The 25,420-nt window shown below is 39.6% G+C and overlaps 1 protein-coding gene across 1 annotated transcript in view; it reads left to right on the plus strand.

Annotated features, from left to right (window-relative positions):
• The window catches only part of USH2A (usherin), a 1,244,521-nt gene that overhangs the window by 311,793 nt on the left and 907,308 nt on the right, over nucleotides 1-25,420 (plus strand). The window contains exon 21 of the mRNA XM_060246775.1: nucleotides 24,126-24,356. Coding sequence (XP_060102758.1) covers nucleotides 24,126-24,356 — 231 coding nt within the window. The remainder of the gene's footprint in view (nucleotides 1-24,125; nucleotides 24,357-25,420) is intronic.

The raw sequence follows: 25,420 nt of genomic DNA on the forward strand, positions 1-25,420 counted from the left end.
TCAGTCATACTTTAGGGGAATGAGCGAAGAAAATCCTGGCCCAGTCCTGCAAGGCACCCAAGAGGGAACATAAGAACATAACAGAAGCCATGTTGGATCAGATCAATGGCCCATCCAATCCAACACTCTGTGTCACTCAGTGGCCAAAACCCCCAAGTGCCATCAGGAGGTCCGCCAGTGGGGCCAGGACACTAGAAGCCCTCCCACTGTGCCCCCCCCCCGAACCAAGAATACAGAGCATCACTGCCCCAGATAGAGAGTTCCAACAATACGCTGTGGCTAATAACCGCTGATGGACCTCTGCTCCATATGCTTAGCTAATCCCCCCTTGAAAGGGTGTGCGGCAGTAGCAATTCCGGCCGGCCGCACTCTGCTCACTCTCCTGTTATTCCCTCTGGATATTATTTAATTGCACTGGAAATAAGGTGCAGTTTTTGCGTGTACTGCACAAGGTCTGTGATGGGAAGAACCAAAGGGGGAAAGCGTGGCAAAAATCACCCAAACAGACCACAAACTAGGTCAGAGTCTGACTCAGAAAATGATTTGCAGGAGTTACTCTCATTAGAGAAAATGGTGTCGCAAGGAGCAGGACCAGATACAAGTTTTCAAACAATGATAACGCACATCTTTACAGAAATGAAAAATGTATTTAGCCAAGACATTGACTGTATAAAAGGGAGAATGGGACAATTGAAACCAGAAGTGGGGAGACTTCAGGAAAGTTTGAACCACTCCAACAGAAATTTGAACAACTCACTACGGTAATGAAGGCAACAGATGTAAAAGCAGAAATGGCTCTACAACAAACAATGAAAATAGTAAAGGACTTGAAAGCAATTAAAGACTTTGAGATGTGGGCAAAGAATCACATAATCATAGAGTTGGAAGGAACTTCTAGGGTCATCTAGTCCAATCCCCTGCACAATGCAGTAAACTCACACTCAGCTCCCCCTAAATTCACAGGTTCTTCATTGCTGTCAGATGGCCATCTAGCCTCTGTTTAAAAACCTCCAAGGAAGGAGAGCCCACCTCTCTCTCTCGGCTTGGCTTCGCGAATGAAGATTTAAGAAGGGTGCAATAGTCCACGTTTGCTGCAGGGTCGCTGGTGGCTGACAAGCCTGGTGGATGGTGTGCCTCCATGCTTTGCGATCTGAGGCTAGGTCAGACCACTGGTGATGGTTGATGTGACAGGTGCTAAGGGATTTCTTCAAGGAGTCCTTGTACCTCTTCTTTGGTGCCCCTCTATTTCGATGGCCGGTGGAGAGTTCGCCATACAGGGCAATCTTGGGAAGGCGGTGGTTTTCCATCCTAGAAATATGCCCTGCCCAGCGCTCTTAGCCACCTCTTCTCCAGGCTAAACATCCCCAGCTCCTTCAACCTTTCCTCATAGGACTTGGCCTCCAGACCCCTCACCATCTTCATGGCCCTCCTCTGGACCCGTTCCAGCTTGTCTATATCCTTCTTTAAATGTGGTGCCCAAAACTGAACAAAATACTTCAGGTGAGGTCTTACCAGAGTCTTACCAGAGCAGAGTAAAGCGTTACCATCACATCACGTGATCTGGACACTATACTTACGTTGATACAGCCCAAAATTGCATTGCCTTTTTAGCCACCACATCACACTGTTGACTCATGTTCAGCGTATGATCCACTAAGACCCCTAGATCCTTTTTGCACATACTGTTGCTAAGACAAGTCTCCCCCATCCTATAACCATGCATTGAATTTTTCCTACCTAAATGCAGAACTTTACATTTATCCCTGTTAATATTCATTTTATGGATTTTAGCCCAGTTTTCCAGCCTGTCAGGGTCATCCTGTATCCTGTTTCTGTCTTCACCTGTGTTTTCAACCCCTCCCAATTTAGTATCATCGATAAATTTAATAAGCATTCCCTCTATTCCTTCATCCAAATTGTTTATAAAGATGTTGAACAAAACAGGTCCCAGGACAGATCCTTGAGGCACTCCACTTGTCGCTCCTCTCCAAGAGGATGAGAAACCATTCACAAGCACTCTTTGGGTGCATCTGTCAACCAGTTACAGATCCACCTAACGGTAACAGGATCCAAACCACATTTTACCAACTTGTCAACAAGGATAGTATGTGGAACCTTAACAAAAGCCTTACTGAAATAAAGATAAACGATGTCTACAGTATTCCCCTGATCCAGCGAGATAGTTGCTTTCTCAAAAAAAGAGATCAGGTTAGTCTGGCATGACTTGTTCTTGAGAAAACCATTCTGGCTCTTAGTAATCACATCCATTCTTTCTAAATGTTCCAAGACTGGCTGTTTGATGATTTGTTCTAAAACTTTTCCAGGTATAGACGTCAAGCTGATGGGTCGGTAATTACCCGGATCCTCTTTTTTTCCTTCTTCTAGATGGGGACAACATTCGCCCGCCTCCAATCTTCCATCACCTCTCCTGCTCTCCAAGAATTCTCAAAAATAATAGCCAGAGGCTCAGAAATTACATCTGCATGCTCTTTTAGAACCCTTGGATGCAATTCATCTGGCCCTGAGTACTTAGTTTCATTTAAAGAAACTAGGTGTTTATGTACTACTCCTATGCTGATCCTAGGTTGGAACTTCATACCCTTGTTATATGTTCTGTTTTTACCATGTTGAGCACCATTACAAGATATAAAATTAAGGGACTGTAGAGCTAAAATCAGAGGAGTTTCAAAGAATTACTCACCAGGAGAAGATTTGTGTACATCTCTAAATGTCTGACTAAAATCTCTGCTGGGACTAACAGCTTCAAATCAAAAGATAATTACAAATGCCTTTTGCCTGCCTCTGTCAAAAACAGCTCCTTCTGAGGCAACTCCAGATATCTTGGTGGAATTTACAGACATTCAGCAAAAGAACATGCAGCGGGTGCAGAATGCGGCAGCTCGCCTGCTGACTGCACCACCTTTACAGGTGGGCATTCAGCTGGCACTCCGCAGTCTGAACTGGCTGCTCATTGAGTACCAGATCCGCTTCAAGGTTCTAGTACTAACATTTAAAGCCTTACGCAGCCTGGGACCAACATACCTGCAGGACCGTCTCTTTCCATATATGCCCAGGAGGTCGTTATGTTCGGCCTCCCAACATCTGTTGGCTGTCCCCACCTCACCTCAACTAGAGCCAGGGCTTTTTCAATCCTGGCCCCAACCTGGTGGAATCAGCTCCCTATTGAGATCCGGGCCCTACCTGGCTTATTATCCTTCCGTAGGGCCTGTAAAACAGAGCTGTTCCGCCAGGCTTTTAGCTGAAGCTGCAGGCATCTATTCTTGATATGGTTGGCCTCTGCGGCCAGCACAGTCATCTGTGCTAGGAATTGGAATAAAACTGCCATCCCTATAAGATATCATGACGTGAGATGGCTAGGCTGGGCAATATGTGATGTCATGGTAATCTGAGTGCTGTTGAGTTGTTTGTTTTAAAATGTTTTATTGTATTTTATTGTTTTATTATATCTTGTACTCTGCCCTGAGCCCTGTGGGGAATGGGCGAAATAGAAATTTACTAAAGTAAATAATAAATAAATAAATAAATAACTTCAAATGGCAAGAGAAAAACAAGGTTTTGACTTTTGGTTAACTTATAAGTGTATTAATTGTATGTGGATTAATTGGAGAAAACCTTCTATTGTATATTGCGGATGAACGGTATAGATAGAATTATGTGGCAGATAACTTGTATTAATGTTCACCATAGATTTTAATTTAATAAACTGTTGATCGAAAAGAAATCCCCTCTTGAAGTTGTCTATGCTTGTAGCCACCACCACCTCTTGTGGCAGTGAATTCCATGTGTTAATTACCCTTTGGGTGAAAAAGTACTTCCTTTTATCAGTTCTAACATGACTGCTCAGCAATGTAATTGAATGTCCACATGTTCTCGTATTGTGAGAAAGGGAGAAAAGTACTTCTTTCTCTACCCCATGTATAATCTTGTAAACCTCTAGCATGTCACCCTGCAGTCGATGTTTCTCCAAGCTAAAGAGCCCCAAGCATTTTAACCTTTCTTCATAGGAAAAGTGTTCCAACCCTTAATCATTCCAGTTGCCCTTTTCTGGACTTTTTCCAATGCTATAATATCTTTTTTGAGGTACGGTGATCAGAATTGTACACAGTATTCCAAATGAGGCCACACGATCAATTTATACAGGGGCATTATGATACTGGCTGATTTGTTTTCAGTTCCCTTCCTAATAATTCCCAGCATGGCAGTGGCCTTTTTTATTGCAGTTGCACACTGTCTCAACATTTTCAATGAGTTATCTACCATGACCCCCAAAACTCTCTCTTAGTCAGTCTCTGCCAGTTCACACCCCATCAACTTGTATTTATAGTTAGGATTTTTGGCCCCAATGTGTATTACTTTGCACTTGGTCACATTGAAACTCATTTGGCATGTTTATGCCCACTCACCCGGCCTCAACAGATCCCTTTGGAGTGCCTCACAATCCTCTTGGTTCTCACCACCCTGAACAATTTAGTGTCATCCACAAATTTAGCCACTTCACTGCTTACTCCCAACTTCAAATCATGAATGAACGTTCAAAAGCATCAGACTCAGTACTGAACCCTGTGGCATCCCACTGCTTACCATCCTCCACTGAGAAAATTGCCCATTTATACTCACTCTCTGTTTCTGATTAATTAGCCAGTTTTTGCTCCACAAGAGGATTTGTCATTTTATTCCATGACTCTCAAGTTTACTAAGGAGCCTTTGATGAGGAACTTTATCAAAAGCTTTCTGGAAGTCAAGGTAAACAACATCTATTGGGTCCCCTTTGTCCACATGTTTGTTAACCCCCTCAAAGAACTCTAACATGTCAGTGAGACAAGATCTTCCCTTACAGAACCCATGCTGAGTCTTCCTCAATAACTTGTGTTCATCAATGTGCCTACTAATTCTCTCTTTGTCAATGGTTTCCACCAACTTTCCCAGTATTGAAGTCAGACTGACTGGCCTGTAATTTCCCGGATCTCCTCTGGAACTCTTTTTAAAGATGGAGAGGTTTCATTTTTAATAGTCTGGAAGAATAATGCAATAAAATTTAAGGTAATGCCAATGAGGCCCAGAACATGTCTTCAATAATACATGTGCCATTTGGAAAACTGGCCTCTTCTCTCCTGGAAATAGAATGCAGAGGGTGTGAGAAATGCAACCCTCTCCTCCATTTTTTCATTTTTCTTTCTTTTTTTTTTTTTTTTTAAGAATTTTACATTTTATTGAGATAGAAAAGAACAATACATAGACAAGAGAAAGAAAAAGAACAAATATACACCAACAAGCAACACATACAAATAGTACATAGCCTAATGAAAAGCTAGGCCATAGACAAAATACAAGCATCCATTCCCCCTTACCCAACCAAGCACACTGGGGGGGAGGAGAGGTTTCGATAAAATAAGAACAAGTTTTCTAATTATAATTTCACAATTATTTCAGCTGTACTTTACATAAGGTAGTTTAAAACTAAACATTAACCTTTTCCTTAGATAGTATTTATGGCATGTTTTAATATAGTTACTCCGTGTCAAATCCTTTACTTTTAGCCCATTTGTACACAGGATCCCATTCCTCCTGACACTTCTGCACATTTCCATTTCTTAATCTTGTGGACATTAGGTCGGCCTCAGCGGTTTCTAATAGTTTATTTATAAACTCTTCTCTGTTCGGGGTTTTCTCACCTTTCCAATACTTGGCATATAGTATTCTGGCAATTGTAATTATATACATTAGCAATTTCAACTTTGTTACCGGCACTTTCTGCCTGCAAATGTTCAAGAGATATAGTTCCGGCACATGGGTAATTTGTGTTTCTAAAATTTTTTGAGTCCAGATGTTAATTTGCACCCAATACTTTCTAGCTGATTTGCATTGCCACCATATGTGGAATAAAGAGCCTTTAACTTCTCGACATTTCCAGCACTTGTTTGAATATGTGGGGTAGATTTTTGCCAATCTATTAGGTGTAAGATACCACCTGTAAACCATTTTATATAAATTTTCTTTAAGATCTGCTGGTCTTATCAGCTTTAAATTCTGTTTCCATAATCTCTCCCATTCCTCTAAATCTATGTTATAGCCAAAGTCTTGGAGCCAACGGATCCATGTCTCCTTCACCACTTCGTCACTCATCTTAATTTGTAGCAGCCAATCATACACCTTGGAGATCATTTTCTGCTTAGATTCTATAATCAAATCTAACTCAATTTGTGTGTTCACAAAACCTTTTTCTTTATCAGCCCGAAATCTTGATCTTAGTTGACACTGAAGCCACCAACTTAACTTGCCAATCTCTTCTTCAATCAGTTCGTTTTTATCATTCAATAAATATGCATAGTCCTGTGGGCTGTCCCAGTTATACAGATTGGGGTGAGTCAAAGCTTCAATCGGAGATATCCACTTGGGAGTATAGAAATATTGTAGCTTGATATCACTCCAAATCTTGTACAAGGATCTTCTTATTTCATGCCTAAGGAAATGACCCGTTTTTGCAGGAGCATGGTACCACATATAGTTGTGCCACCCTTCACCCAGGCCAGCGCCTTCAATGATCAACAGTCTCTTATTGTCCAGTTTACACCAATCTCTTAGCCACGCCATGCCACATGCTTTATAGTATAGGTTCCAATCTGGGAGAGCTAGGCCGCCTCTTAACTTACTGTCTTGTAAAACTTTCAGTTTAATTCTAGCCTTCTTGCCCTGCCAGATAAAAGTCTTAGACATGGTATTAAGTTGTTGAAAAAAAATTTTGGGTATCATAATTGGTATTGTCTGAAACAAGAACAGGACTCTCGGGAGGATATTCATCTTGATTGTTGCAATTCTGCCCAAAAGTGAAATCTGAAGATCTTTCCAATTGGTTAAGTCATGACGAATCGATTTTAATATTTTTCCATAATTGTCTCTATACAAAGTCCTTAGATCATTTGTAAGATGAATTCCCAAATACTTAATTTTTTTCTCATGTTTGAATCCTGACAGTTCCTCAAGTAACCGGATCTGGTCCTCAGTCATATTCTTGGATAGAATTTTAGTCTTTGCAGCGTTCAACTTAAAGCCAGAGACTTCGCCAAATTCTCTTATTTGTTGTTTCAAAAGAGGTATCGAAGAAACAGGTTGTTCCAAAATGAATACGAGGTCGTCCGCAAATGCCAAAGTCTTCAACTCTATACTGTGTATTCTTGTACCTTGAATTCGGGTATCCTCTCTAATCTTCTTAATCAACGGTTCCAACGTTAAGATAAAAAGTAAAGGAGAGAGAGGACAGCCTTGTCTTGTACCTTGTTCAATTTCTATTGAGTCTGTCATTACTCCATTAAAACTCACTTTTGCTATTTGTTTTGAGTACACCGCTTCCACCATTCTGATGTACCTTTCACCACATCCAGTTGCAGACAATATAGCTTTAATAAAATTCCAATTAACATTGTCAAAGGCTTTTTCTGCATCAACAAAAATTGCCGCAAATTCTTTATCCGGATGTTCCTTATAATATTCAATTACATTCAACAAAAGTCTCACATTCTGATTCATTAATCTTCCTGGGACAAAACCAGTTTGGTCTTCATGAATCAGGCTTGGAATTACTTTCTTCAATCTATTTGCGAGTATCGCTGCAAAAATCTTGTAGTCGCTATTCAAAAGTGAAATTGGCCTATAATTTTTGACTTCTACTGGATCAGTGCCATCTTTATGAATAAGTGTAATTAAAGCTTCTTTCCAAGAATCCGGGATCACCCCTGTATTATAAGCCTCCTCAATAACTCTCTTAAAAGGTAGCAATAATAAATCTTCAAATGTTCTAAAAAATTCAATCGGTAAACCATCCGGACCTGGGGTCTTATTACTTTTTTGAGTTTTAATTACCTGCACAATTTCTTGTATTGAGATGGGACTGTCCAAACTTACTTGTTGTTCTTTAGTTAGTTTTTGTACCTCCACTCTCTTTATGTAATCTTCTTGATTTAACTGTTCAATTTTTTGTTTCTTATAAAGGTTCTTATAAAAATTTCGGATAACGATTCCCATTTGAGAGTTTTGAAATAAGTCCTCATTGGTTTCACTTTTCAGCATTTTAATGATCTTTTTCTCCTTTTCTTTCCTTAATTTGTATGCCAGCCATCTACTCACTTTGTTTGCATTTTCAAAGTGGTTTTGTCTTATCCATTTTAATTTTTTTTCGATTTCTTCTGCTAATAAAATATTAATCTTGTGTTGAATGAAACTAATTTTGGCCTTCACCTCCTTTGGATTTCTCGCTTTCTGTTGCTTCTCAAGATGTTGCAGTTTCATTATGAGATCATTGTACGTTTTCTTACGTTCTCTATTCCTCCTCGCTGTATATCTAATAGCAACACCTCTAAAAAAAGCCTTAAATGCATCCCAAATAACTGGGACTTTGGTATCTTTTTCCACATTAATCTTGAAGAATTCTTGAATTTCTTCTTTAGCTGATTCTACAAATTGTGTTTCTCTTAAGATTTGCAAATTTAAAGTCCATCGAGGATTTCTTGATTGCTGCTCCAGAATTAACGTAATTGGGTTATGGTCTGCATATGATTGTGGGAGAATATCAGCCTGACTGACCGAGAGAATCATATTTAAAGATATCCAAAACATATCAATTCTTGACCAGGTTTTATGTGCGTGAGAATAAAACGTAAAGTCTGTGGTAACCGGATTTTTTGTTCTCCACGCATCCACCAAATTAAGTTCCTCAACCATTTGCAAAAAGGAATTCGGCACTGTATTACGGTTTTTCTTTCTCTTCTGAGGATCATCGTATTTCTTATCCATTTTTATATCAAATACTGCGTTATAATCTCCCACAATACAGTACCTATCAGAATTGAATTCGCTCAGTTTAAGATACAAGGCTTGGTAAAATTTTTCTTGGTTGTCATTGGGGGCGTAGATGTTCCCTAGTATTATTTTAAGTCCGTTCAATTCAATTTCTACTATGATAATTCTTCCTTGGTCATCCGAGTATAGGCAATTTGACTTGATATGTTGGGAAACATAAATCGCGACTCCTTTCTTCTTTTTGGATGGATCACATGAGGAATATAAAATTCCTAATTTCTTATTTTCTAGGTACTTCCGATTATCATATCTAATATGAGTTTCTTGCAGACAAATAATTTGAGCATCCGATTTTCTCAACTGTTGGAATGTCTTCCTTCTTTTGCCAGGTTCATTTAAGCCGTTTATGTTCAGAGAAAGTATTTTGGTACCCAGTTTGGAATTCATTTTGGAAGATCCTTACTATCCGGTATATTGGCTAAGTCTTTCCTGCTCTGAAGTCTAGTCTTGATCTTTTCGTGCTTCTTTTTCGGAATCGCCCCCTCAAGAGGTTTTGGGGAGTCTTCTTGCTCCTGTTCTTCTCCTGAATCAGATCCGTTAGGTTTCACATGTTCATTCCAGAATTCTTCCATCTTTGCCTCTGTGGTAATATTAAATCTTTTGGCTTGGAATGTGAAAAACAAACCTTGTGGGATCAGCCATCTGAATTGAATTTCATGTTGAATTAGCCAAGTAGATAGTTTCTTAAATTTAAATCTCCGCTGTCTCACACTCCAAGGTATTTCTTTCAGAATTTTAATCTTGGTTTCTTTCCAATTGAATTCACATTCTCTAGCTTTCCGTAAAATCCTCTCTGTAATTTCTGGGCGTGCAAACTTGACTTGCACCTCCCTAGGAAGTTTGTATTTCCTTGTGTAAGTTGAAGACACTCTTTTGGCCCAGAGGATGTCTTTTGGGCCATCCTCCAGTAATTCTTCATCATCAACTCTTAGGATATCCATAATTTTATAGATTAAGTCCTCCTCCTTCTCTTCAGGCAGATTTTGGAAACGCAGGATCGTTGCCGCCTTTTCCATTTCTAATCGCATCACGCGGTCCTCCAGCTCCATAATTTCTGTTTGATGTTCCCTGACTAACGTGCCGGTCTGTCTATCACGCTCTTCCATTCTGTCGACTTTGGCTGTTAGTCCATGAACTTGCTGAGTATTGGCCAATAGTTGTTTTTGAAATTCTGCCAATTGTTCATTAGTTTTTTTAACCTGATACATCAAATCAGTTTTCAGCCCCTCTAGGGCTTCTTGATTCTGCTTGAAACCCGCAGAAACCATATTTTGTAGTTTTTCCAAGGCATCTTGCTGAACCGGTGCTGAGCCTGCTGACCCTGTTGGGCCTGCTCTTACTCCTCCAGCCGGGGGGGTACCTTGCAGAAATTTTTTAATCTTTGTTTCTGTCATGGTGGTTGAGCCTCCCAAGAATCTACTCAGAATACTAAGTCTACAAAATTACTACTAAACAGTGCTAAATCCAATCACCATTCAATAACCATCAATTCACCAATAATTCTTAAATTCTTAAGTTCTTAAATTCAATTGGCAGCTTAAAGTTTCCAGGTGCCTTGAAAAAGACAGTGGGGAAGTTCAATAGAGAACACAAAGCAAGAAAGAATACCCAACCAGAGATAAAACAGATGAATCCAACAATTTAAAAAGTATTAAGTTCAGTTAAATTGTTCTACTACTCTTCAAACATTTAAACCATTCACTTAGGCCAGAAGATTAAACACAAAGCTCCCCAAGTTGCCCCCCAAAATCACTGTCTTATCTTAACGGTTCTTTCTTCCTTCTTCTGCCTTCTCTCTTCCCTTCTTTCTTCTCTCTTCACTGCTCTATTTATGCCCTTGTTTGATAGATTAGCACTGTTCTCAGCCCTAGCCAATTGATACTTCAAAGTTCTGATAAAAAATAGTTCAATAAGAGCAGCCTTGATAAGTTGGTACTTCAGGGCTCCAAAGGTAGTTCATAAAAGCAGGAGTACAGTTCATAAAAGCAAGAGTACAGTTCAGAAGAGGCAAACAAAGTTCCCAAAGTAACTTGGAGAGAGTAAACTGTAATCCAATAGGCACCCAAGATCTTCAATAGAGTGTAGCCACAGCTATAGCTGCTAAAAGCTACAGCTCTACCCTTTTAAACAGCTTGCAGTTAACTCAGAAACCCATAAACGCAGATCAGACGGAAGAGGGAAAGTTCCAAGGTGGCTAAGCAAAAGGCATTTTATAATCCAAAAAGCACCCAAAATCTTCAATAGAGCGTAGCCACAGCCATAGCTGCTAAAAACTACCACTCTACCCTTTCAGCCAGCCTGCAGTTGGCTCTAGAGCGCAGAAACACAGGGAACAAAGCTGATCCTTGTCACAAATAATAATAAAATCTGTCTGGAAAGAAGCCGATCTTCAGTAACAATTGCTTAGAGAGGGGAAGGGGAACCAAGAACGGAGGAGTCCAAAAAGAGTCAGAGTCAAGGTGGGGAAAGTTTCACACAAAATACCGTTCAGATTCCGGCCGGTTCCTGCACTTTCTAAACTTCCGCCTCAGTCCCTCTTCGGCTCGAATCGGCCATTGCACCTCGCCCTCCGTCTCTCCCCCGATCGCCCCCACCAAATCCAGCAGGAAAAAGGAAAATAACCCAACAAACTCAGTTCGTCTCGCCCCCAGTTTGCTTCTTCCCCCTCCAAAAAAGAACGTTTTAGAGCCACTCGTTCACCACGCCGCTCAGCCGATCCACCAAAAGTTAAGAAAAACAACTACGTGCCTCGCTCTCGCCCGAGCACCCGCACTCCGCCATTTGCCGCCGCACACTCACCAACTCCACCTCACTCCCACTACTTCAAACAAAACCGCTCACCGGCGGGCTTCTTTTAAGTTCTTCTTCCGCGGCTTGCAAGGGAACCTGACGCTACGAGGAATGAAGATCCAGATATAGGAAAGCACCTTTCTAGGTAAGCTGAAAGGAGTTTACGCTTCCTCTCCTCTCCCCTTTCCGGCGGCACAGCTGGGCACATCAGTGTTGGTTGGGAAACGGTCAAAGGGGAAGCCAGTCCTGGGGGAGAAACCTTCGTCTCTCCCTCACATCCAGCAGCTCCCCGGACTTCGGAGCGTCTCAGACAGCTCCGTTAGGGGTGTCCACAAATAGTGGGCCCCCTCAATCTCCCACCAAACAGAACACCCTGCCCGCGCACTGAGAAGGAGTCCGCTTCACTCCGCCATTGCCGGAAGTCTCTCTCCTCCATTTTTTCAGCAGTTCAGAAAGATGCAGCCTTAATGGGTGTCTTATATTCTTAAGATAATTTTGAGGATGTGGGTTTGGAATCTGCATAAAACAGGAATTGCAGGGAATGCACTGACTTTGGATTCATAGCATCTTTTTCAGTCTGTTAAAAGGTACCAGGCATATGCATATCAAGCTCTGGGTATAGATATAGTGATCAAATATCATTTGCAAGTGAGCTAGTTTGCTGTAGTGATTAAGCATGGAGACTCTTATCTGGGAAAACTGGGTGTGATTCTCCACTCCTCCAAATACAACTGCTGGAGTGACCTTGGGTCAGTCATAACTCTCTCAGAGCTATTGTGCTCAACAGCAGTTATTGGGAGAGCTTTCTCAGCCCCAGCTACCTCACAGGTTGTCTATTGTAGGAAGGGGAAGGAGATTATAAAGCACTCTGACACTCCTTTGGGTAGTAAAGGGTGGGGTATAAATCCAATCTCCTCCTCTTCTTCTTCTAAAATATACCTGAACTTTCCAATCTGATGTAAAGTTCTTCATGTGTATTTGTTCACGGTCACATCTGTAATACTAGAAGACATTTATGTTTCTGGCTGTGGAGGTTTCTGGAATTTAAAGTAAGGATGTAAAAAGGAGTGGATGAGAGTAATTATTTTCTTTGGGGACTCATCTGATATTACTGTTAGAATCTGGGACTGAGGCTCCCTTGAATATTCCTGCTGTCTTTGTTGCCAGTGGTGAACAGCTGGTGGCTGAGAGAAGATAGCCATTTGGTTATTGTCTCTTGCTCAAGTGTCAAAGCAAAAGTGAATATTTAGACATTCAGGGGGCATGACAGGCCCATCTGTGTAGGTGTTGCCGTGCAAAACCTGCACAACAGAAGGATTGTCAGGACTGAACTGGCACAAGGAGAGGTGCTTGTGCAATGGGTGAACCCTCTGAGTCCTCACTTATTCCCTGCAAAGCAGTGATGCATAAATTAGTTTCATTGGATCACAGTATACAAATATTTCTACAAATCCCATTTTATATTTAAATGAGAGTGATGCTAGCTGTTCATATAGGGCCCATCCAATATGCTATCCAGACTATGTAACTGTCAGTTTAGGTTTCAGATTTACAGGCAGATTCCAGATTCCCACTGGATGCAGGTATGGTTATTGATTACAGCAGATTTTTTGTAGTTTGAATGAGAAATAATTTACGCTTTCATGGATGTGAATGAAGCTATGCTATTAGCACTTGCAGGTGATTTAAGAGTGATTTTGAAATATTCCAGAATATGAACACCTTTGAATGCATGAGTATTACATGATTTTGGAATGCAGGCATGATTTGTCTCTTTTGGTATCTGTTAAAACGCTGTCTTTCAGGAATGGATATGTGGTCTTCTAGAGTTCTTTATATATTTTGTTTTATTTTTTAAAATTAAACTGTGGTTTCTTATTTATTTATATATATATATATATATTTTAAATTTATGCTGTGAGTTGCCTTGAATTCCTCAAGGTAGAAAGCCACTGATAACTGTTTTAAATTAATAAATAATATTATTAGGGTTTGTAGAATCTTTCGGGCTCAAGTGCCATGTTCTACTGGAGAAAGTTTTCCTTCCAGACATTTCGTTCTCAGCTGCGGAGAACATCCTCAGTGGCGTTGCAGCCGGAGCAGGCGCTCTGACCTTCTTGGCTGCTGTGCATTGAGTGGGGCCAGGGCTGCTGGAGAGCTGCTATTTATAGGCTGGAGGTGTGATGAAAGGGTAATAGGTTTGTGGATGTGCCCATTGTTTGGTGGGGCTTCCTGGAAGGGTAGTGATAAGGAAACTGGCTGTTGAATGTGACCATTGTTCTGTGTTAATTGCTGGGAGGGTTGGAAGGGGTGTGAAGATAAGGAAGATGGTTGTTGACTGTGCTGATTGTTCTCTGTAATGTGCTGGTTGTTCTGTGACTTTCTACAATTTATAGTCTGTAGGGTGTTTTGCAGAGCTCTTGGTCAGTCTATGCCAGTTCACACCCCATCAACTTGTATTTGTAGCTGGGATTCTTGGCCCCAATGTGCATTACTTTGCTCTTGGCCACATTGAACCTCATCTGCCATGTTGACACCCACTCACCCAGCCTCAACAGATCCCTTTGGAGTGCCTCACAATCCTCTCTGGTTTTCACCATCCTGAACAATTTAGTGTCATCTGCAAACTTGGCAATTTCACTGCTTACTCTCGACTCCAAATAATTAATGAACATGTTAAAGAGCATGGGACCCAGTACTGAGCCCTGCAGCACTCCACTGCTTACCGTCCTCCACTGCGAAGACTGCCCATTTATACTCACTCTCTGCTTCCTATTAATTAGCTAGTTTTTGATCCACAAGAGGACTTGTCCTTTTACTCCGTGACTCTCAAGCTTACTAAGTAACCTTTGATGAGGAACTTTATCAAAGCTTTCTGGAAGTCAAGGTAAACAACATCTATTGGGTCCCCTTTGTCCACATGTTTGTTCACCCCCTCAAAGAACTGTAACAGGTTAGTGAGGCAAGATCTTCCCTTATAGAACCCATGCTGAAACTTCAATGTGCCTACTCATTCTGTCCTTGATAATGGTTTCTACCAACTTTCCCGATATTTAAGTCAGACTGACTGGCCTGTAATTTCCCGGATCTTCTCTGTAACCCTTTTTAAAGATGGGGGTGACATTTGCTACCTTCCAGTCCTCAGAAATGGAGGCATATTTCAATGAAAGATTACATATTTTTGTCAGGAAATCCACAAGTTCAACTTTGAGTTCTTTCAGAACTCTTGGATGTATGCCATCCAGACCTGGTGACTTATTAATTTTTAATTCGTTAATAAGTTGTAGGACCTCCTGAAATGACTGATATGCGTTAAACAATCTGTGAGCTGGAGGAAAATGGACTATCCATGGGACTCAATGGATTTCTCCTTTCTGCGGCCTTTCTCTGCCCAGCCCTCAGGTGCAGCACAGGGCATTCGGTACACAGTATTTGCTACTACCATCAATGAGAGACCTCTTTGTATTTCTCAGGACGAATTTCGTAATTCAGCACCTCCCAAGAGTTACACACATGATTTCTATCTTGATGTTTCTTCTTCCTGTAGCAATCCTATCTGGCAAATAATCAGTTTCTATCTGTTTATAATTTGGATACAATTAAAATAACATACTACAAATACCATACTTTTTAAAATAAATTCTAGAAACTAAAAGATACATTGGGTTTTTTTCTGGTATCTGTTCATATGTTACAGTTTCCAATGTTATTTGTAGTGCCTTAAAATGATATTTTTTAAAAAAACCCACCACCACTGACTATGTCTGAATTTTCAGTACTTTCAGTGCTCTATCACAGTTTTAAAAACCACCCATATCCAATTAACTGGTAATTAGTGGTGCATTAGATTTTTTTCTTTCTCTATTAAAGGTAAAATACGCAGGCTGTTTGCCTCTGCTCTGAAAATACATATTGCTTTGCATGCAAGTACATAAAAGTCTGCCATTGTGAATGGGACCCAAAGTGATTAAACAGGCACTCTTAATATGTTAATTTATAATTTTAATTACAGCAATCTTGTATATATAGTAATTAGTGAATACTAATATAAATATTTTTCTACCTTTTATTCATAATGCATAAACCAATCATCCCCTTCTTTCTCAGCAGTTGCTGGGTTTTGTTGTTTCATAATCTTTGTTCCTGTTATGAATGCATTTTGTTCATACTGCCTTGAATAATCCCTCATTAAGTTTTCTTTCTGCTCCATTCTAAAAAAGGGAAATTGTCATGCAAATTTGTCATTCCACACACACACATATGTACACACACACACACATGGGGAGGGGGTACCCAAACAGTTTGGGTTGCTGTCCTTCAATTAGTCCCCTTCTTTGAATTTAATTTCATTTGTTGTTAGACCACTGACTTGATGTATGAACTCATGAATTTGAGACTGCTGCCAAGAATTAGACTAGGAAGGTGGGGGAATCAAAGCCTCTTCAGGAAGCTTCAGAGACAAAGCTTAAATGAATTGGCTTCACCTTTGACTGAAACTCTTGAACAACACTGGAATCCTGTGATGATTTTGCTTGCTCAGTTATCCAATTACTTATTTCAAGAATATAGCCACTGTGTTCCAATTAGGGACATGAAACATAATCTGAGAATTTGGTAATGACAGATGATTTAAATAACTCCTGAGATAAACAGTATCTGCTTGGTATCTTCTCTTGCCAAGTGTTCTTCAGCTACAGATTGGTTGTTCTTTGTGTACTACTGCTAAAAGCCAAAACTTATTTGTTTGTTCTCCCCAAAGAACATATTTCATTCCTCAGGAAATTGCACAAATTATTCTTTTGCCAGTATGTCAAATTTGCATGGTCTTTAGACTGAGTTTAAGTTGTATTTCTCTTGATTAAAAGCTTTTGGTTCAAAGCAATACTTTTTAATTGCCTAATGATATAAGTCAGTTCTTAGGAAAGAGCCATGCATTTAGGAGTTCATTTGCAATATAACTGAAAAATTCATTGCATGGCAGTAAAACAATTTACTGTTAATTACAAGGAGAAGAATTTGCTGTACCATGCTCACAGATTGCCATGAATCATGCAGCACTCCTAGAGATTTATAACAGATGTGTAAGTGGGATGAATTAGCAGGGTTTAATAACAGAGACACAAATCATGCAGACTTCAAGGAGCTTTAATTGATATACTAGAATGTGACGGGCATGAATCACTCAGCCATTCAACAGCACTGTAACATATGGTCAGCTCAATATGCTGCATCTTAAATCGGTTGGTGAGTCGTTGGTTGTCCCATATGGTGGAAGCAATATATTTTTCGGGATTTTTTTGAAAAAAATACCATTGCATTGATTTTTTTTTTTTAAAAGAAATATGGTTCTACATGCTTATGATAAAATGAACTGGTAAAACGTGTTTTTTTGAAGACTTATTTTACATATTGATTCTGAGCAGAGGATTTTTCGGAAGGGTCTAAAACAGTTAATGGATATGCTACTGGAGAGCCAGTTTGGTGTAGTGGTTAAGTGTGCGGACTCTTATCTGGGAGAACCGGGTTTGATTCCCCACTCCTCCGCTTGTACCTGCTTGGAATGGCCTTGGGTCAGCCATAGCTCTGGCAGAGGTTGTCCTTGAAAAGGCAGCTGCTGTGAGAGTCCTCTCAGCCTCACCCACCTCCCTGGGTGTCTATTGTGGGGGAGGAAGATAAAGGAGATTGTGAGCCGCTCTGAGACTCTTGAGTGGAGGACGGAATATAAATCCAATGTCTTCTTCTTCTACTACTATTTTGCACTGGAAATGTGGAGCAAAATTGTGAACCTGCACTAGTGTTTTACATCGGAAGTGTGGAACAAAATGTGGACCAGTGCTGGTAGATGGACAGGGGTAGCTCGACCCTATTATTTCTCCTAGACCTCTTGGCAGCTTTACAGACTATTAATCATGGCATGCTTTTGGACTTCCTGTTGTTGTTGGGGCTGGGATGCACTGTTCTGCAGTGGTTTTGGTCCTATCTCAAAGATATTTATTTATTTATTACTTTAGATTTCTATCCCACCCTCTCTGAGAGTGGACTTATACTTATCCTGCCTCAAAGACACTGTTCTGCAGTGGTTTTGGTCCTACCTCAAAGGCAGGTTTGAGAGAGTGGTGCTGAAGGACTGCTTCTGACTTACAAGGTCCTGCAAGTTTCCTTTGTCCCCCATGATTTTTAACATCTATGTAAAGCTGTTAGGATAGGTCATCTGGAGATTTGGGCTGAATTGCCACCAATTGCAGATGGCACTCAGCTCTATCATACACTTCCAGCAGATTTCAGGGAGACTGTGGAAATGGTGAACAAGTGCTTGAGGGAAGTTATGGAATGGATGAGGGCTAATGAAATTGAAATTTAATCCTGAAAAAAAGGAGGTACTACTGGTGGGGGGAAGATTTTGCTGAAGAAATAGAATATTTTCTGTTCTGGATGGGGTTTCACTCTCCTAAAGAAGCAACTTCATCGCTTGGGAGTGCTACTGGATCCAGGCCTGCTGTTGGGTAAACAGATGGCAGTGGTGGCCAGGGTGCTTTTCACCTCCTTCAACTCCTTATAAAGTAGCCTGGTCTACTTACCCAGCCAGTGGTGGGTGGAAAGGAGTCTTCTGAGAGTGAGGAGGGCAGGGCGATGTTGCTGTGTGCAACATTGTCATGATGACATCACATGGAAGTAACATCATTTGGGTGCCTTGACCATCTGAGGCTAGATAAGTAGCAACCCAAGAAAGGTCCTTCTTGTTGTGCCAAAACTTTGGAACCCAGAGATATTCATCTGTCTCCCCCTATTGTTGTCTTCTGTCAGCAGATGAAGATTTTTTTTGTTTTGTTTGGCATACTCCCAATAACTGTCTTCTTCCCATGTTGTGATGTTATGTGTTTTTAGATGTCCTTATTAAATTATTTGTATAGAATTTATTTTAAATTCTGTTTTAATTTTAAATTCTGTTTTAATGTTTTAATGTTTGTCATCTTGGGGAACACTATTTAGGTGGAAAGGCAGCATAAAATATTTTAAATAAATAATCAAATAAAATCAAATAAATGCTTCAAGGCTGTAAGTTAGCTGTACTGTTTGTATTTTCTGTTCACTTGTTGTCAAAATGGTTATGGAATTTGTAGTGGAAGAAGGGGATCAGTGGAGGAATGAGGAAATATAATGGTGGAAGCCTCATCTAGCACATGGAGCTCTTAAAGGTATAGGCATACTTTCTGAATGAAGGCAACCCTAGGAACTAGATTCTTTTTGCCAACAAACATTGCATCAGTGTGATCTGGCAGATAGCATTCAGTACTAATCAGTGCACTGTCTGGTATCTTTCTGCAAGGCTCCCAGGACATTAAAGACCTTTAGTTCAGAGAGGAAGGGGCTAGAGAATGCATTACCCAGAAAATTTTATTCCAACCCCCCTCCGCATTACAATTTAGATAGAGCAGCAGGGGCTTAATCGAGGCCTTTTTTGAGCAGGACTACACAGAAACACAGTTCTGGCTGGCTTGGTATCAGGGGGTGTGGTCAGACATGCAAATGATTTTCTGCTGGACTTTTTCTACAAAAAAAAACCCTGTGTGAAACAATGGTGACACCAGGCTGTGTGGCCTAATATTCAAATGAGTTCCTGCTGGGCTTTTTCTACCAAAAAAAGCCCTGGGCATGATATAGTATGACTGTGTGTAGGGAGGATAAGATGACTATCTTGAAAACATTGTAAGCCACTCTGCAGGCCTTATGATACAAAATCAGGATGTAAATATGACAAATAAAGACCAAGGAGTGTCACTGTTCTGCTGTTTCACTGATGCTTCTCCTCAGTTCCCCTTCTGTACAATGGGAATGCTAACAAGCTATCTCACTAAGTTGTAATGAAGCGGAATGAGAAAATTAGTGTACTTTTCATTGCTGTCTTGATTAGGAAATATGGCATTTGGAGCACATGACAATAATCAACACACTGGATGACTGTGCTGAGAATCAGACAGGAAGGTTTTTGCATACCAACTTACCAGATCTGGAATTATTCAAATGGTTATGGTTCTAATGAGCAACAGCTGAAGTATAGATGTATCCATAGTGTTATTTTCAGGACTTTTTTTTTTTTAGCAGGAACACAGTTCCAGCTGGCTTGGTGTCAGGGGGTGAGGCCTAATATGCAAATTAATCCCTGCTGGGCTTTTTTCTATAAAAGCCCTATGTAAAACAATGGTGATATCAGTCGATGTGACCTAATATGCAAATGAGTTCCTGCTGGACTTGTTCTACAAACAAAGCCCTTGTCATTTTCAAAATAATAATAGAAAGGTTTGCTATTTGGGGTTGTGCATTGCCACAAACACACTGAAAACAAAAGCCCAAAAAGTACAGAATACAGAAGTGCCATTGATAATTCATGGAGAGTTACCTTTTAATATGAAAACATGAAAGAGAAGGAGACCAGTAAAGTTTTGTAGCTATCATGCAAATGCATTTTTATTAGCCTTACAACCTGACAGGCTCTAGGAAAGCTTTAGCAGATGCATTAGTTAACCTGACAGATTTGCGAAAAGAATATGCTATCCTTAGAAGCATGGCTGCCAGAATTTAATGTCAACAATTAAAATTTATTTTGATCCTCACCTAGTGTTTATTACTGTTTGTATACACAACAGACCTTACTAATACAGAGATGCACTATTAGATGGAATTACCATCTGTTCGCAGTGAAATGCTGGCATCTGTCTTAGCTTCTGAAACTAAAATGATATTGTTTCAAACCAAACAAAGTTAACTGCTCTTTACATACCAGCATTATATTTTTCATACATACATAATGCACACATGCATGCACACACACCCACACATCAGAAAAGCTTGCTTATAGTGACCAATATAGAAACATCTCTATATGATATATCTTGGACATAAAACTGTATGGACCATCTGTTGTGTTGATTCTTGCTGTGCCCTCTGCTTCACAATGGCACACGGGAATCATAGGTGTTTAAAATACTGTTTTAGCTTTAAACCATATCAAAATATGTTGTCTTGAAAAATATTACAAGTACACAACTAAAATATGCAAAACATAGCACATTTTGTTAAAATATAGCATGCTTTGACATGTATTTGAAAAGAGTAGGACCAAATAGGCAAAATTATCATCTCTTCCTTCAAGTACCACAGTGACACCTTTAGGAAATGTATATTGTGCCTTTTAGCCTTCCATATCTTTATTGTACAATGCGTTGACACAGGGATTTATTCTCTAAACTTTTTTCTGTTTCAATTGTTGAAGTACAGCCTCTTCCCTCGAAGCACAAGTATTCTGAATCACCAAGGACATGATAGTTACAATGCTAATGTTATACCAAAGACAGTACTTTCTGAGAGGTTGGGTTTCTATTTCATATATCACAAAATAATAAATTGTGTCATGCTAGTGTTTAATGCATGTACACAGTGCATTAACTGTAACTGTAGTACATTTATTTGTGCTAGAGGAGACTTGAAAATGATTAAAAAATCAATACTTCCCTGTCAGAGAAGCAAGTGTTACAATGCATTTAAGTAGTTAATTGCACCAGCCCTATAAAAGCTTCAAATTTGGGTAGCAAAGATGCTATAATTACAGTGCAGGCAACTCCCATTTATTAAAAGAGGACATGTAAGGAAGATGTGATTGTTGTCAAAGAGTGTTAGTAATATATGTTCATTGTAGAAATAATGAATTTTAGCATTTCTGCTTTAGCATCTTCAGGCTGAACTAGAGGACTCAACCTCAGCAATTGCATTTAAAATGCTGACATAGACTGATTTGCTCCAAAGGTGAAGTTCCAAGTGTAAAGCCATGTTTTCTTTTGAAACCTGTGCATTAATACCGCATTTCATTAGCGCTTTGCACTACTTATGCGGAGAAGGCTTGTGACCTCACACGGCACTACTTCAATTTCAACACAGTAAATTTTTAACATAGCAGTATGATACTAATTAGATTGTGAAGTCATAAATGATGTCCAAGCAAGAATTTACAATGCATAGCACGGTTGGTGGGTTTTTGTCTCCCATCATTCCCTCTGCCAAATGTAATATTTTATCATGTTGTAGGAAAAGTAATAGCAACATACTACAGGTTAATGTGAGGAAGTGAAAGGGATGCTAATGGTCTTGTATGCAAGAATCTTTAAGGATATGTTATTAATTTATTGTAAATGAAGCTCTTTAAAATGAACTCTTAGCACAACACAGCAAAGTAATTTGCCAGAAGCATAATTTAGTCCATATTATTCGCCAAATGAATATTGTATACTATAGTATATTATATTAGTGGTATAGCCTATGTCTGAGCACATAACAATGAAATGAAACATTTCAATCTAGAATTTAGCATTGTTTCAGTGACTCTGTAATATGTTTAGTACAGCTGATTTAACAATCTGCAACTTTTTGTATGTCCATGACCAGGCTGCCCTCACTGTGAGGGGTGCTGTTTCTTATTCAACCACCAGGTGTCCCTCTGCTTGGTGTATGGAAGATTATCCCATCCTGCTGAGGTGACCTCATTTTCCCACCTGGCTGCAACAGAATATACAAAGTTCCAGCAGCACTGATCCTCTTTCTTGAAAGTGATCAGTGTTTTGAAAAAAGAATATCAAGTGGTTCTAACATCACCAGCCTCAGGGGTCACTGCAGGGTCTTCTCCAGAGATGTGCTATATCTCAATGGGAGGATGCTTGCCTTTAACTTAAAATTTATGAAGGGCTGGCTTGGTTTCTGTGAGACCAACAGGCAGATCACTTTTCTCTCTGGCATCTCTTTTTGGCAGAGCCTGTGTGGACCTTAGCAGGCTCCTAACCGTACCTACCTGTTGAGTAACCTGAGTGAGCCCATAACTGTAAAAGGGTGTGTGTGTGTGTTCATTAACACCTATAGGTTCTATTAATACTAACTCATTTCTACTTCATAAGCAATTCTAACCATACTATTTCCTACTTTGACATTTTTTTATTGCTGCACTGGTTTCCCCCGTGCTTAAATCCAAACATATTGTTACCTATAACCTTAACTTGTTATTGCTATTTAGTCCTTGTATGTATGTATGTATGTATGTATATGTATGTATGTATATATACATCTTCATTGTATGCTAATTTGTTGTTCACCTATATATATGAAATGTTAGTTTCCATTTCTGTGTGTCTGAAGGTGTGCATACACAAAAGCTCATGCCTTGAATAAACTTTTATTGGTCTTAAAGGTGCCAGTGGACTCAAAATCTGATTTGCTGCTTCAGACCAACAAGACTGTCCACCTGGATCTTACTCTTACTGCTCACAGTTATCTTGTTGATCACTTCAACTCATATCTGTGGAATCATTACTTCATGGTCTATATAAGTCATAGTGATATCCATTGGTTCATAGTGCAGCATATCATGAAATGATACCTTAACAACTCTATGTCGGTCATTTGTTGCATGGATATTCAGTAACTAGTGGTATATATCCCATATCTGACAGTGATGTGCAAATTAGCTCAGGGGTACGTGTGGGGCTTCCATTTACAATAGGTTTCTTGATATTTCACAATGACCCAACAAACTGTACACAATTTCCTCAGGCACACATCTTATGTTGTCCAAGCAGAAATTATATACTTCCCAATGCACAGTATGGTGCTGAGATATGGCTGTAATCACTCCTTGGCCTCTGGCATAAGAGGTCCCACAATGTTCTATGTTGTTCCCAGTGCTTTTTAACATCTAAATAAAGCCACTGGGAGAGCTTATCTAGAGATCTGGGTTGAGTTGCCACCAGTATGTGAAATACCCTCAGCTCTGTCTCACAGTTCCAACAGATGCCTGGAGGCAGTTGAATTTATCTGTAACTTATTAATACAGTCATAGACCAGCTTCTGTAGTGTAAGGTAATATTCTTTGTCAACAGTTAAGGTGCAAACCCCAGCAATTCTGATTATTCAAACAGGACATTTTATAGGTGCCATTAGAAATTTTTACCAATTAAAAAACAGTGGGTTGAATTGGTAGACAACATAGAGGTCAAAAGCCACTTACAATTACTGCTGAAACTGTAATGGATACAGCTTTCCTCAGTGACAATATATTATTATTATTATTAGTTTATTTATATTCCACCCATTCCCCCGTAGGGGTTCAAGGCAGAGCACAACACAAACAATAAAATCACAATAAAATCATGTTACAGTTATTCAATAGAACAAAATTACATAAAAAGAACATATTATATAAAATTACAGTTATTCAATAGAACAAAATAGCCCAGCAGAACAATATGATGAGATGGTGCAGCAGGACAGTGCAGCAGATCAGCACAGTAAGATATACAGTAGGGGAGGCCAATCGTAATATTATGTAATAAAAATTTCAAGCTTATTCTATAAACTAGTATTGTTTGGACAATCTTAACTGGAGGGATGTATCTCTCTTTTTCTTTCTTTTATATAAATAGCTCCAAGACAGCTAACTGCCCCTCACATAGAAGGAGTAAACAGTACAGTCATAAAGATAAGTTGGAACGAACCTCAAGAAAGTAATGGGCCTCCTCCAACCTATCAGCTGGAGAGAATGGATACATCTTTTGCAGCATCAAGTGTAACTGTAGTGAAAGGAATCCGTTTCCCAGGAAATGGGTATTATAAATTTCCAGAATGTACTCTCCCGGTCAACACATATTTTACAGGTAAGGGGATGATGATGGTAATATTTGGTACAAAACTATGGATTTAGTTTGCAGTGTAATATGATACTCAGTTTTACAAAAATGGCTAGATTGTCACCACCTCAATGTATTTATGACAAAGTTTTAAAATGACCATATAAAGCATATAACCAGTACAACTTGACATTGTAGAAAACATACTGTATATCCTGCTTTGTTCCTCAGACCTTGCACTAAGACCTGTACAGATTGGACTACAACTGAGCCTTCGTCACTCCTGTCCCATTTTCTTAGAGCCAAACTAGATATGATGGACCACCCATGGTAATTTATTCATGGGTCTACTTCATTCATGTATAAAGTAAGGGATGGGGGTTAGGAACAAGAATGTACAAATATACCTTTTCATTTTTTTTCATTTGTGTATATTACTTTTTATTTTCTCCCATCTTTGTTCTGGTATTCTCTCTTCATTTGTTTCTTTTACACTATTTAATACAGCAAATTAACACCAAAATACCATTACAATGTTATGAGGTAAAAAATAAAATGGCACGCCTTACCTCCATATCCATTCTGAATGCTGTCCCCCACCTCCAATGCCAATGACTATTTATACATTGCCATGCTTTCCAGTTTGGCATGTGTAAGCCATATGGTTGGCAGTCCTCAAGTAATCAACATAGGCTCTGCAGAGTTCAATGATACAGGAACATGGGGTGAGTTGCTAGCTTAGATGGTGGAGCTGGCATGTTGCATGGGTAACCACCACACATTACTGCAACCAGGTGTCAGAAATGACCCAATGAGATGTGTTTATTTATTTTATTGTTTGATTTTCCTCCATGAAGATAATCAAACTTAAAAGTGGTTTACAACAAATAAAAAATACAGAATTAGATTGGATACCCTCTCAGACAATATTCTGGGTGATTATTTTCTCTAGAGAGCCAGTTTAGTGTATATTGAATATTGTCTCTAGAGAACCAATTTGGTGTAATGGTTAAGTGCATGGACTCTTATTTGGGAGAACCGGGTTTGATTCCCCACTCCTCCACATGCACTGCTGGAAGGTCAGTTGTAAC

Source organism: Heteronotia binoei, chromosome 1 (genome assembly GCF_032191835.1).
Source record: "Heteronotia binoei isolate CCM8104 ecotype False Entrance Well chromosome 1, APGP_CSIRO_Hbin_v1, whole genome shotgun sequence".
In the NCBI taxonomy this organism is placed as follows: domain Eukaryota; kingdom Metazoa; phylum Chordata; class Lepidosauria; order Squamata; family Gekkonidae; genus Heteronotia; species Heteronotia binoei.